Source organism: Chelon labrosus, assembly GCF_963514085.1.
Source record: "Chelon labrosus genome assembly, chromosome: 11".
NCBI lineage: Eukaryota > Metazoa > Chordata > Actinopteri > Mugiliformes > Mugilidae > Chelon > Chelon labrosus.
Genome location: NC_140344.1, coordinates 20,088,073 through 20,103,009, shown reverse-complemented (window position 1 = coordinate 20,103,009; position 14,937 = coordinate 20,088,073). Strand labels below are relative to the sequence as shown.

Below are 14,937 nucleotides of genomic sequence, written 5' to 3'. Positions count from 1 at the left end.
GGCTGGACCAGTAAGATAACAGCATAATAACACATAAGTAAGGACGACCCCAGATTTTTTCCGTTCGTTTTAGTGCAGAATGTTTGTATTTAATAAACTATCCTTTAAAAAAATGAATGAAAATTAAATTTTTCTTAAGAAGAAATTTAAGACCCTCAGGTGGGCCGCTTTTGGCCAGCGTGCCCTATGTTTGACACCTGTGACCTAGACACGAAAAAACTCAATTTTATTATTAAAGTATTACCGTAATAACATTAATAATGTGGAAAAACTCCAGGCCCAGGAAAACCTCAAGTCTTAAACCTTAGAATCTGATTCTCTAGTAACATTTTAGCTACAACTAGGCTAAAACCTGGATCCTTTCAAGATTTAATGGTGCAAAAATAGAGCTATATGTCATAAAATGTTGTCTTCTATAACCACTTGTCCTGTGAAGAGTTGCGGTGGGGCTGGAGCCTATCCCAGGTGTCATTGGGCAAGAGGCGGGGTACACCCTGGACAGGTCGCCAGTCTATTGCAGGGCTAACAGAGAGACAGACAACAATTCACACTCACTCATACGGCCAGTTTAGAATCTCCAATTAACCTAAGGAGCATGTCTTTGGACGGTGGGAGGAAGCTGGAGTACCCGGAGAGAACCCACGCAGACGCAGGGAGAACATGCAAACTCCACACAGAAAGGCCCAAGTCTGCCTGGAAATCGAACCTTCTTGCTGTGAGGCATCAGCGTTGACCACCATGCCACTGTGCTGCCCATTTTGCAAATATTTGCACCAAAATTACCATCGAGTACAAAAGAGAATGCATGATCTTCTCAATACCCTACTCAGTTTTGATGGCAACATTGCACCTCAGGGGCTTGATGAAAGTAAATAAATGGATGCTAAAGAAAAATTAAGTGTTCTCTTTTGTCAGTTTGTCTATACGTCCCATGCGTTTCAATACTGGAAAGATGCCATCAGTCTATTTCAAAATGTCTATCCTTGTCTTGATTCTTTGTTTCCTGTGTCAGCATGTTCTCGCATCATGACCCCGGTGCCATGGTAACCCCACTTCCTCTCAAGCGGGAGCAATGTATCCACTCGCTTCTCCCGTCATGCATTCATTCATTTGCTCCCCTTTCGTGGACCGGACACCACAACCCACAACGTCAGCTTCTGTACACGTTTATTTTTTCGTTCATCACTTTACAAATCTTTTCAGCGACACGTTTTTTTTTTTTTTTGTTGTTGTTGTTTTTTTGTTATTTGCTCGTGAAACCTGCCTAATCTAGAGCGGTTGCTACGTCTCCTCAGAACAAATCATGTAAGAGCAAAACAGGAAAAACCAAACAAACAAAAAAAAAAAACAACGGAACAAGTCAGGAGCGAAAATCTGTTCGCAATCACGGTATATGCTTCAGCTGTATATTGCAAACCGGGCAAAAAAAAAAAAAAAACTAGCTGTCACACAGGGAGTAATATTGATATGACACGATGCATGATATATTTAACCAGTGAGAAGGTCAGTAGAAAAACTGCAGCCATTTGTTTACATGTGTGAATGTACAAAGTGAGCAGGCTTGAGTAATCACAAGCCCCCCTATCCTTCTCTCAGGGGTACACAGACAATGTTGGTGCAAAGAAACTCTTAACATTGCTATGCACGCCGTCATCACATGTGCCATTTAGTTATATATCTACAGCCAAGCCTCGGTTATTAAGCCTCATCTGCACTGAAAAACGACCGATGTGCTATAAAATATTATCCAAATTCTCTCCTTTGCTCCTTCATTTTCACCTAATCTATGTACATCTAAGTAAACATCATTATGACGCCTATAGTCCTAACTCAATACAAAAGTGATCATCATTAATTTACTTCAGTGGTGTATAAATTGCACAATTTTCCGATGATAAATGGTACATCAAGTTGAGTTTGACTGACTATTGCAGAAATTCATTCACTACGGTTTACCTCTGAGGTGCAATTTCTAGTTACGTAGCTCTTAATAACGGACACATTCCTTTACTTACAAGGGATGCAAAGCATTTTCCTACCAAAAAAAAAAAAAAAAGCCACTGGCAGCTATTGCTAAGTTATTTTCAAAAGATACACATTATATACAGAGGGCAAGGAAAAGAAACAAGAAACAGCGTTGCATAAATTAGGTTGGGACATCCCGAGTTTCCTTGAAAATGGATGAAAAATCCAAATTCCAGTCTGCAGGCAATGTCTAGAAATATACACGTGGAAAGAACAATAGTCCAACAATGAAACAAAACAAAACGAAAACAATTAAATACATAAAAAAACACATAGGGTTGAAGAGGCTAACATTTTTAAGCATCTGCCAAATCTATAAATTCTACAAATTTGCAATCAATAGGTTCCACACAAATCACCCCTCACCCACCGTTAAATAAACCCACGCCAGTCCAATATCCGATCATCAATAAAGCATACAAAGAGACACAAGAGTTACCATACCCTGTTGCATTCGGCCCTGACTAACTTGGCATACCGGCTGCACGTGTTGGTTTGAAGGATCTGGTCCTACTGAGAGATCACAGCCTAGGGCCTAATAAAATACTGTGTGTCTCAGTTAGACGATCTCTCTAAATGACCCTTTGTCAATTCAGTGCAGGCCACCATAAAAGCAGTTTACCACCCCAGTGTTTGAACCCCCCACCTGTCTACTCTCCCAACCACCCCCTCGCCCTGTCTCAACTCCCCTCGGCCACTCTCTCCCGCCCTGCGTCAACCCTCTCCCCTCACGGGAGCTGCTCTTTATCTGGCGACTCCTCTAGCGTGATGGCGGTGAACTCCTCCGTGTTGCCGTTCTCCTGGATCTTCTCCTTGTTCATGAGCGTCACCATTTCCTGCTCCCTCTCCTGGTCGTGGGAGCTGGACGCCACCGCCGCCGCCGCCGCCGCCCCGTTGCCCTCGCCTCCGTTCTTGGATGAGATCATCAGGGTCTTTTGCCTTCCACACAGGCTGCAAAAAAAACACATGTATTTATTACTGATTTTCACTTGTTCTGCAGAAAGATCTATGAAAAACTCGTTTGCACAATAAGACAGATAAGTGTTTTCTGTAACTTCGTACCTTTTTCTTTTGGCGACAACGACACACACAAGAAGAATAAGAGCAACTGCTGCTATCACTCCAATAATAATCACCCAGTCTGGAGGGAGAAACGACAAGACAGGATTCAACAGTATTAAAAGGCAGTCAGGAGTAAGAAATACAACTTAAGAGTAAATCCAAATAGGAAGTGTATACGCGGGTCACCATATGGACTTGAAGTGAAGAAACGTGGTTGCTCACCTGATGAGCCGTTGTCCTTTGACTCAGGAGGAAGGACCCGTTCTCTGCCATCAGGGTGAGGAGGTTGACCTGCATTCAAAAGACACACGTTTAAGTCATCTCAGATCATTCACCGAACTGCCTCATTACCCCAGAAATAAACATATTTAAAGCATTTAATTGCCTTTAATCATATTAGCGCTTTCAACTATGAACGCAGGCTCCTACATAATATGAAAGATGCTTTACCCTTCGCTTGATCTGCCAAAAACTTCTATTTCGAGGACGGTTATTTGTCAAAATTACATCAAAATGTAACTATTTAGGTATAAAGTTCAGCACTGGATTTGTTTGAACTCTCTCTATATATGTCTATACTTCCAAAGTCTGGTGCTTGTGGTGAGTCTGAGAAAAGAAAAGAAAACTGACAAATCCACGCCACGGCTCAAACCAACACAAGGGGGCGTCCTGTGTTTTAAAAGTTACTTCAGTCCTCCCAAAACCTGTTGCGTCTGATGTAATGATGTGCCAATAGCACTTCATTACATTAGATAAAGAAATGCACAGAAAGCGTGCAGTATAATGCAATTTAAACATTACTGTCGAGTTGAAGGATTATTCATTCTCTTGAAGACAATTTTAAGCATTCTAAGTTTTTTTTTTTTTTTGCATGGATATTATGCAGAAATGCATTAAACTAACAGATGGTATTTTTAACCAGTTTCTGCAAGGTGCAGTCAAATGCACAACTCTAAGTGTGCTTTGTGCTTTTCTTACTTGCATTGGCAGGTTTGACTGTTTTGTCACTGTCCCACTCCTTTTCAGGAGTGGCAGGTTGTGTTTCCCCCGAGTTGCCATCAGGGGTTGTCATAGAGGCTCCTTCCTGCTCAGTAAAAGGCGTCTGCATTCCAGACCCATCATCTCCGCCGAGGGTGGTCTTCGTGACAGTAGGGTCGTTCGTTGTAGCCACTGCCTCCACTGGAGTGCTGTCTGATGTCGGAGCATCAACAGAGGTGGTATCCTCGACAGTAGATTCAGTTGTGTATGGATCTCCCGCGCCTTCTGCAGTCATACATATTTACACACTTATTTACATATATTACGATGCCATACATTCAGATTTTGATTGATCGTTTTCAGTTTTCATTCACTTTTATCATGCAACAATGAATGTTAAAATAATAGTTATATGATGATACATATTTAAACCGAACGCATGAATGACATTCTCAGTAAGGTCAAATTTCTCATTGTTATACAGCCATTCTCATAGAATGTAAAATCAATGTTAAATTATTTATCAATGCATTTTCCAATTGCAGAATTAGAGAAGACAATAACAATAAATTAGTTTTTCTGCCTGAATTGATATTTTATGAGCACTCTCGGCTATAAAACGGTTTTCTTGCCAGAAACCTCACGCCGCACATACATTTAACACTGCTTCTCAAAGAGGATGCTGTTGTCGATTATTGTGTCAGCAGACGTGTTTCATTGTCGTTTCACAATCACCCATCTTGCAACATGATCTTTCCGGTTAATTTGACGGTATATATCAAATATGAATCTCCTCACGCATCCTTAAATATAGAATGTGTCACACTTGAACTTTCTTGTCAGCTTACTGTATGGTGGTGTTCAAAATGTGGACGCTATGTCTTTTACAGTAAGGGTGAAGGTGACACTGTACTGACCTGTTTCATCTGGGAGTGCCTCGATTCTAAACTCTTTGTCGCAGTTCTTGTCGGACCCATCTGAAGAGCAGGAAGAAGCCGTTACCAGAGGAAGAAGGAAAAACAAAGGTCCGTGCAATGCAAGGTACAGTATATGACATTTTTGACTGCACAAGCAACTGACTATTCACTGTTATTATTATCACCTTTTTCATCGTAGCAATAGGCATCAAAGGGATCCTGAGGATTTACGCGTGTGTAGATGAAGACGCCAGTCATGTTACTTGCACACTTCTCATGATGTGCGTGTCTGAGGATGGCAAGGGTCCCGTTGCTGAGCCAGCCATTCCTGAATGGACAACAACATTCCTATTACAAACTATCCACATTTATCAATACACACTGCAATCAGTCCGATCTAAAACACGTTAAAAACTGAAGTCATACATGAAACACAGACAGGTGAAGTGAAATGGTGGATTTGAACTGATGGGGACCAAATGCATTCAAAGCAGATCTTCAAGTGCGAGATATCCATAAGAGTAAAATCATTTTCAGTGATATTTTAGGACCCAAAATGAATCAAAAGATGTAAGAATTCCCAAACCACGGCAAGATATTTGGCAAGAATTGGTTATTACAAATAATTATCAAACGAGGGCCTCACCTGCAGGTTTCCATGGTTTTATTATGGGCCTTTCTGACTTGTTCCTCACTGGCCAACGTGGTGTTTAGCTGATCGCACACCTTCTCAGCCATGTCAAAGCTCAGGGAGTGACGCCCCGTGCCCTCAACCAGAAACACCCCGGCATAGCTGCAGCTGCGGGCATTCACTGTAAGGAAACACAGGAAAACGTTAAGTCATAAAGCTTTCTAGTCTGTAACCACAGGAAAGGAAACACATTCCATGTTTTATATTTCAATTAAAGTGTTTTTGGATGAAATTGTTCCTTTCGGTTAAGAACAAATTTAGTTTGAACAACATTTTTTTAACACGTGAAAGAATTTTAGACACGTTGCTTTTGACCTAAAAGCTCAAGGCTTACACACGGGAAACAATAATCTGGCCTTGATCTTACTGTGGAACCAATATGAAATGCAGTGAACTACTCACCAGCTGAGGATTTACTTAATAATAGCTCTTTACTATCAGTATTTTGTATTCAGAATCATCTTTTCACCTTCTTTTTTTATCTGAGGAAACACAACTCTTGAACGCATTTAAAACCATGAGCAAAAAAGTGATAATCCAACAAAAAAAACCCCACTAAAAATAAGTAAAATGTGGATTTTTGTCACCAAAAAATAAGTATGCTGTTATAGTGGAATAAAGGTCAGCCCGATAGCATCAGCCAGCGCTTGTTTCTTTTCCCCGACATAAATCACATTCATTCAAATTAGTTTCACTGCATATTTTTCCTCTGGTCATCCACGAAGCCCCCTCCCCCCCAGTGCGGTGGCTCCATGCCCCCCAGTTTGAAAACCACTGATTTACACAAATGCGGTGTGTCTCGTGTCAGTATTATTCAAAATACAGTCATGAGACGGCGGCTTTGTTCAGATGTCTTTTCAGAGAGAGAGAGAGAGGAGCTCATAAGCATCATGGGACATGCAGCATACTCATCGACACTTGGCGGCCCTCGGGCGTTTGAAAAATTTCAAGCCTTCTTGTTCTGACCGAAGCGTGGAAAAAATGTACGTCGAACAAAGACGGACGTTCAGCCCGGACAAAATGCTGCCAAAGTTAGCACCGACGGCAGGAACTGCGCATGACGTATTGTGCTGCATTGTATGAGTTTTATTTCAGTGTTTTCTGCAACCTGATTGGCTGATCCAACTCTAGTCAAGAGACAATGCAAGAAGCAAGGGAGAAAACAAACCAGTGTCAGTATCCCAACATGCACATGGACGGAGACAACGTAGATACTGGTTTATCACATAGGCTGTATAAAGATGGAAGGCGGAACAGCTCCTCAAAAGTGAAGCCAAAGCAAGTAGAGCGCCCCCTGGTGACAGGCTGCGGTATAGCTCACAAGCTCCACCCCCTCCGTGTTAGTTGCTGGGACTTGGGCTGAACTAAACCACTAAAATACACGTCAAATAAATGTTTTTCTATGATGGTTTTAGTCATTTTAGGTAGTTTATATAATGTTGACGCATATTCAAGTGTCAATTTTTTGGTTACGTTTTGTTTTAGTTAATTATTTGAAACAGGATGCGACATAATGGCAACCACAAGTAGAAATGCCAACCGCTCCGTAAAGCGGTCCTGTAGGACTGTGAGAATTGTAAACAGTGTATAATCCAACATTTCCTTGTAACTGGTGGAGGCAGAGCAGAGCGCAGTATTGATTAAACGAAAAGTGAGTCTGGCACAAGTGTGGTCGGGGCATCGATATCGCGGCTCCACTCTCGGACCGTACTGCGCAGACTCTGGTTCCAAACTAGCAAGATTGCACAGGGGAAAATAGCATCAGTTTAGCCAATGCAGGGAAGTGGCGACGGGTTGTCTATATTTGTACAGTCTATGGTTTATCATGTGCACGCTCTTAGTTTGGTGTGCATTGTGACATTGGCTGATGGAATTGACATTGGTTTACTCAAACAAATTAAAATTTTAACGTGACCAAAATGATTATTGATCAGCCTGAGTGGAACATGCATACCTGAACTAAATTTCAAGATGATTCTTCCAGTATTGCTGGAATACTAAGGAAACAATGTCTGGGAATTACGAATGTCTGCACCCAATTTTGTGGCTATCCAAGACACAGATTGCACACAATAATAGTTACGCTGACTGGCGGGTGGCACTGTGCTCATAGGCAACACATTTCATAGCCATTTGTTGATGTAAAATTATAAAATGTCAACCATATGGCCGAGCAAAAGTCTATCGAGTCGTTGGAGATTCTTCACTGGACTGACAGACCAAAGCTGCCATTCGGCTAACACGGCTAAAAAAAGCAAGTGGTACCTAACTGCTCATTTTGTTTAATATACAAGAACCATACGTGAATAACCTGTTCAGTGTTTGCTTCATGCAAACCCCATCCGCACTGGGATTAGTCACACGATCACTGTGATAAGGCTCCTCCTCCTCATGCTGTCAGGGAGACACAAGGTTTGACAGGTTTGTGGCCCGTAATGAAAATTAATTATCCACGTTACCAGGAAGAGCCCATGAATTTATGGGCTCACACTCACAAGTAACAGCTTAGATCAGTAAAAAGCTGGACGATACAATCAGATGGCTCGTGCACAGTGTGCCTCGTATGTGTTGCTTGTTAAGATCCTTCAGAAGAATGCCCCTTTGACGTGGAAATGAAAACAAAACTGTAAGCAAATGAGCAGATGGCCTTGCAACCGTTTGTGCACACATGGCTTTCAAAAAGCTGCACGTGCGAGACACACACACACAGGGACTCCACAAACATAGACTGCTGGCATTGGCAAGAAATCAATCCCTGAATAATAAGAAAGAAAAAAAAAACCTCAGGAACAATTTTGTGTTTTAAACAGGTTTAGCATTTGCATTGAGAATGAAAGACAGACAACAGCTGGGAAGAGTCTTGCGATATAACCAGGGACACAAAGTCGTCATACTAAATATTTACTCTTGACTTCGCCTCCACTGGGATCTTTGTACAGTTAACCCTCCTACATGTAAAAACTGCTCTGAATTTCTGTGGGAGCCCACTGAAAGCCACGTGGAAACGCAATTTCTAGCCGGAGATGATGATGGCGACATCATAAAGTGTGTGTCACTCATCGGCCTGTGAAGGCTTAACAGACAGTTCTTCTGACAGACCTTAAAGTGTAGCACGACTTACTGAATACAAAGTTAAGATTGTAAACCACAAACTCCTCAGAGGTCAGATGAGGAGTTATTGGAAGGTGTACGTGCAGCAAAAGAGAGAGAGACAAAGAAAAAAAAGCATATCCACTTGTCTGTTTGGCAGTTTGAATGCGTTACCATGGTGACGGATGTGCAGGCTGCGAAAGATGTCTTAATGACACGGCTACGTCAGACAGGAAAAGAGCACACATATACGAGACACGGCTCAGTTTCTCGACGGTCGAGCTTCCTCTGACGAAATAGGCACAAACTGAACTCGAAACAAATCTTTTTCTACGGTGGAACAACGTTCGGTTAGCCTCAGTTGCCGCGCTGTTATTTGTATTTGTGTGGTCGCATTTATCCCTTTTTTTATTTAACTTCTAAAACTCTTGATATTAAAAAAAATACAAAAAAAAAAAAAAAAAAACTCTTTCCGCTGCCTGTCATGAGTAAACAGAGCACTAGGTGCAGCAGGAAGTTCAACTCTGTTCTCTTGGTGACAGTTGAGCAACGTGAGCCAGTGCCAACACTTGTATTGAAAAGCAGTTTCTTCTTCTCTCTTGCACACACACCTGCAACACGTGCTGACACACGGGACCGAGTCCCTCGCGGCGTGGGGGCGAAAAAACACAAAACAGACAACAAGTCTTGGCCTTGCAAACCTGCCCGCAGGGATCAAAGGGAGCGCGGCTTACCGTCGAGGCGCCCGAAAAGGAGGCTGACATGAATCTGAGGAGCGATCATTAGTATGCAGAGGGACCAGTCATGGGTGTCTTTATACGGCCCAGAAGCCTGTTATTCCAAAGCACTGACTATCCCAAAGACTCTATTGTCACCTAATGGAGTTGAAACCAAGGAGACTGCAAAGTCTGGGTGTACAGAGTCTGAGAGAAAGGGAGCTTTAACGCAACGTCTTGCCAAAATCCCCAGCTGCTTCAGGAGTAATAGACAAGCCCGACTCTCTACTCTCACTTTGCTTTCTGTTCCCCTTCCCTTTCTCTCATTCCATCTTGCTTTCTGTCATTACTCTCTGTGTGTCGTTTCTATGCCAGCAATAAAGTACAGTTTACCCCCCCGCGTACAGGTGTGCAAACAGACTGGAAGATCCCAGAAGCGTAATAACAGAAACGCTCTCAGAAGGTTGGCTGATATAATTTCTTCATGGCTTTGCAGAGCCACAACACAGCACTTAGCATTGCAAGGGAACCGGAAAGTTTTATCTATCTTGATGTCGAGATTAACAACACACACACAGCTTCTTCTCCAGCCTCTTATCTGCCTTTTCTCTGGTGACATGTTCTCACTTGAGTTTTCTGAAAATTAATCAATGTAGGAACACCACGGTGGGACAGAGCATCTAGTGTCACACTGCTGCTGTAACATCCTTTTAGCCACAGTCCATCAGCTGGTTTGGCGAGAGACCGTGTTGCCATCACTTCCACAATGCTCCAGTGTCTTGCGAAAATCACACTTGCCCTGTCAGCAGACATGCAAGACATGTATTTTTTTTGTGTGTTTGTTTTTTTCCCTTCCACTGTCACAGCAAAGGTCCGTTGGGCCACAGTGGGACAGGTGAAATAGGAGACCTGGTAAAAATATGTTTACGCACACACACATACCCATTACCTGAAGGTCACAGGAAGGACTCTCACTATCTGATTTTCCCTTTAAACTGTCATTTCCTTTCTTACCTTCTGCCTTTCTACACCTACACTCGTCGTCTTTTGAAAGCAGGAAGGTGTTTTCCAACACACTTTTTCCCCCTTTGACCTTAGCGTCGAATTCAACCGCTTTTCAATTAAATCAACCAGGTGATCTGTGATAAGAGACCTCCAGCATTCCTTTCAAACATTCAGAATAGAAAAAAAAAAAAAGAGAAAACAGCTTACTTGACAGCATTTCCTGTAAAATCCCTTAACCTGGTGTTTGTTTTTTAGCATGAGAAACGGTCAACTGACACATTTTACGGAAGAAAAATGCAGTTTTAAACCAATCGGTGCACATATTTCCATGTTCTCTGTTGTTAATCTTCATATTATTATACTTTACTTTCATGCGTAACACATAAAAGTAGTATTCATGCTCTCATATCATTTTTGGGAAAGAAAACAAAACTCAAAATGGCTTCCTAAACCTCTATTATGACCACTTTTATATATTAGCTGCATTTAGCTTGTGAGAGAGCAAGATTTAGGCGTCCATCCTAATGCCTGATGATAATGAGTTTGGGAATCAGTGCCTCATGCAGGAGACTGTGTGTGTGTCACATAGATCTTTTCTGAGCAGTTTTCCTTCGCCATGTTAAGCATAAGATGGAAAAGGAGAGGGGAGAATGTTCATGGGAAGCCTGAAATACACAGAAAGGGGGGGAAAAACATAGCACAGTAGGAGAGATTGACCAGATCTGCATTAAAAGACCAGTTCTACCAGCGCACAAGCCAAGCAGTAAAGGATGGAAAATAAGGAGAGCAGAGGAATTGGTTTTTGGTAGCAGGCCATTCGGCTTCGGGGTGGCTGCAGCGGAGAGGGTACGCTGGTAGCGGAGGCAAACACGTGTCTGGAGGCATTCAGAGCCCATGCAGGCACAAGCCCTCTTTGTCAGGGCCCCGGTCCACGAGGCCCCTGACCACCCCTCACCTTGAAACATGACACGCCGAAGGAGGCAAACGAGACCACATTTGCAAAGATGTCCAGCGGGCAGGTTGGCCCGAGTGCAAGTGCATGAGGTTTAAAGAGGAAGAGAGAGAGAGGGGGACTACTGTCCGCAGCAGGTCAGCTCTGTTATTGCTGGTATGTGAATAGATTTCCACACAGGAAACTCAAAAGATACCAGAGCACAAGTTTACAGATCAGATAAAGTAACCCTTAATTTTGCACGCACTGATGAACCTCTTAGTCATAGATGGGAGACATTTTGATTTGGAGCCTTTCAAAGACTTTTATACTCTTATGATGAAAATAATTATGGAATTTCAGTAATGAAATTATTCCAAATGTTTTTTTTTTCCAAACCAATTTGAATACCTTTAATTTTCAGCCTTTTTTAATATTAAAAATCATTTATACGTCCATTTATGTCATGTCTACATCTGGAGCAAGGTGAGCAGTAACCACTGACTGCACAACACTTTGGTCGCCCATCACCCACTCAGAAAAACACACACACATCACAACTTCAATACTTGATGGTCGAACACATGTTGAAGCACCGGGGGGGGGGGGGGGGGGAGACAATGGATCCACCCCCCCCTCCGCTTCTTCCCACAAGCTGACTATCATAGTCTCTTATTTGCATTTAATTCCTGGTCAAATTTATATCTGGGATGCTGATTGTTCTTTGGTACGGTGCCAGAGGGGGTCTGTCTGTCTTTTTTTTGTGAACAGCTCAACAAACCGCCACCTCTGGGAACCAGCCAGACAGACCCCAGACCTGTTTGATTCAGCACCAACTTCGCCTCCAGAGATACATATCGCTCGGAGCAACAATTCCAATCAAAACCTCGCGCAGAAATCAAATATGAGAAAGAGACAAAGAGAAAAAAAGGGGAGACGTTAAGGGTGAACTGTGAGGGGCGGGGGGGCGGGGGGCTACAGCGATTCCTGAACATCCTTTGTGTCAGAGAATAATGCATTAAGCGTGGCAGCGAAGAAAAAAAAAGAAAGACAAATAGTGTCTTCATTTTTGATTCTGCCATAAAAGGAGCTCTTGTGAAAGCTACTCTGATCATCCAAGAACCCAGAATAAATAGGGAAGACTCAGCCGCCAGCATGTGAACGTGTATCAGACAGAGAGTGAGCAAGAGCGTCTGCTGCCTCCTTTGTGTCTATCAGGAGTCTCAGACTGCCAGACGTAAGCCTGTCTGCGCTGGTGTAGCACACGCTCTCTTGCCGGCATCCACTCATCCATTCTACAAGCAGCGGCGGCGGCGGCGGCAGCAGCAGCAGCAGTGGCGGCAGAGCACAGCCTCTTTCTTTCATTGGCTTTGCATGAGCGCTCACTCAAATGCTCAACAGGGCTCAAGAGGGAAAGAAATAACACTGTGCGCTCCCGAAATCTGGTAACAAAGCAACGCTTGCCAGTCTGCCAGTGAGACCGGCACAATTTAGGCACAGTGGAAAAAAAAAAAAGAAAAAAATCCACTAAACAAAGAGCAGTCCGCTGGGCAAAAGGCATAGTGTCCTCACCTTGAAGTTCTGACCTGGAGGAGGCCAGTAATCCACAGATGACCCCCAAGAGAAGAGTCCACATCCTGCTCAAAGCGTCTGGTGATGGCTGGGTGAGCAGCTGGCAGTAAAGGTGTGTAACAGTTCTCCTGTGGTCCTGTCTTCCTTCTGCCAGGAGTGACGGCTAGTGTGTGTGTGTGTGTGTGTGAGAGAGAGAGAGGGTGAAAGAGAGTAAATGAATGAAGTGAGGAAACAAGAGAGAAAGAAGAAGCCTGGTTAGCGTGTGAGTGTCTGGTAGCCACCGGAGCTGACTCAGATATTCCCCCAACTTTTCTGTTCACTGCCCGAGAGACACAGAGGAAAGAGAGAAGAGTGGTTCATGTGAGCACACACCCTTCTGCCTCTCCCACACTTGCCCCACCTCCCCTCCCGCCCCACCTCACACAGACTCTCTTTTCCTCTAATGCTCTTTCCCTCCCCTCTTACAGTTTGTCATAAAAAAAAAAGAAAAGAAGGTGATCTCTTGTCTGGGTGCTTATCCTCATCTCCCTCCTTTCCACTCCTCTCTCCTGCCTCCCCCACTTCCTCTTTGCATGATCCTGACCGTTACGAGAGCACATCTGGCATTTTGTTCAGCAAATTCATCTGATTTTTTATTCTTTTTTTTTTTTCTTTTTTTTCGCATCTGCAGCCTCCTACTCTCATTCTCTCAGTATCACAGTAGCATCCTGCACCGCCAGGGTGCAAGAGAGGTCGCATGCTCTTAACAGACTCACCTCATCAACTTTTTATCGATGCAACACGTTGAGAAAGCAGGGTTACTCCCATTCATCTGCCTGGAACGTTGAACTGGTTGGCCAGCTCACTTCAGTTAATCAGAATAAATGTGTTTGCCATTATCAAAAAGGGTACGTAAGTGTCAATTTGCTCTACACACACATAACATCAAAACAAAAAAAATCGGTTCTCAAATATCTCAACCACCGCTTCCATCATGAGGACCTACTTTATATTTCACTCCATCAGGTGATGGATTTCAGAGATCTCCCCGGCAACCATCGCACAGGATCTTGTGGTGTTTGTGTTGTCATTGCGTAACACCGCACGTAAACCACTGTGATGTGAAAGCGCTACTCTTCGCCTTCACTTCTGTGACTTCCCCAACAACCAGACACAACGAACGACTAATGGCTTGGTAACTATGGGAACCGCAGGCAAATAATGAACGACCTCTCGGTTAAGCACGGTTATTGCAACTCGAACCTGGGGTCACCAGGCGGTAGGAGTTGAGTCACGGGGATAAGCCCGAGTCGCCGATGAGACAATGAATTCGCACCTTGAATGTGTTTTACAGTCAGTTCTGTTTGGGAGGGGGGAACATCGAGCATGATAATATACCATCGGTGGCGTTTCAATGTTGCAATGTTATCTGCCACAGTGATTAAAGATTAGATTTGAGGTATGTGGATGGTACTTTGGTCTCACTTTTAAAGGCCAAATTGTTGACTATACCCACCCTAAAAGCCACATGAACGTGGGCAGCTTCCACACAGATACAGATTTTTAACTGGAAACCACTTTGCACGGTTTAGCAATCAAACACAGGAAGTGTCTATTAATAAGTGTCATCGTGGGTATGTGGGGCATCATTTTAAGAGAAATGCTAACACGCTAAAAGGCTCAGGGCAGGCTCTGGTATTAGGCATTAAATAAGCACATCACCATTTGTGTGTGAGTCTGTGTGTGTGGTAATATTACTAAATTACTAATGTTCAGCTGAGCCACTGTTAAACTCTCAATAAATCACAAGGACGATTTCCCTGTGATTTTGGCTGGACTTCTTTATTAGAATAACATTGGCTGACATTCATTACAGATGTGATTAATGATTTCATACGCAGATGCAAATGCAGATGCATTTATTTTTCTGATGACTGAAACCAAACTAACTCACACTTCCTACTCCACAGG

At 43.2% G+C, this 14,937-nt stretch overlaps 1 protein-coding gene across 1 annotated transcript; it reads right to left on the bottom strand.

Moving 5' to 3' along the window:
* Positions 1–2,720: 2,720 nt before the first annotated feature.
* cd44b (CD44 molecule (IN blood group) b) lies at positions 2,721–13,278 on the bottom strand. Its single transcript, XM_084554483.1, has 8 exons — positions 12,988–13,278; positions 5,629–5,794; positions 5,168–5,310; positions 4,983–5,042; positions 4,066–4,350; positions 3,310–3,378; positions 3,088–3,166; positions 2,721–2,976 (listed from the first exon to the last, which is right to left on the bottom strand). Exons 1-8 carry the CDS (start codon positions 13,049–13,051, stop codon positions 2,754–2,756), a joined length of 1,089 nt encoding a protein of 362 aa, XP_084410609.1. The 5' UTR covers positions 13,052–13,278; the 3' UTR covers positions 2,721–2,753.
* Positions 13,279–14,937: the final 1,659 nt, after the last annotated feature.

Bases quoted from the DNA above. Each gene is read 5' to 3' on its own strand.
- cd44b (XM_084554483.1), bottom strand. From the start codon at position 13,051: ATGTGGACTCTTCTCTTGGGGGTCATCTGTGGATTACTGGCCTCCTCC. The intron at 5,795-12,987 runs GTGAGGACACTA...GTTTCCTTACAG, and splicing joins CTCCAGGTCAGAACTTCAAG to TGAATGCCCGCAGCTGCAGC. The intron at 3,167-3,309 runs GTGAGCAACCAC...TTCTCCCTCCAG, and splicing joins AAAGGACAACGGCTCATCAG to ACTGGGTGATTATTATTGGA.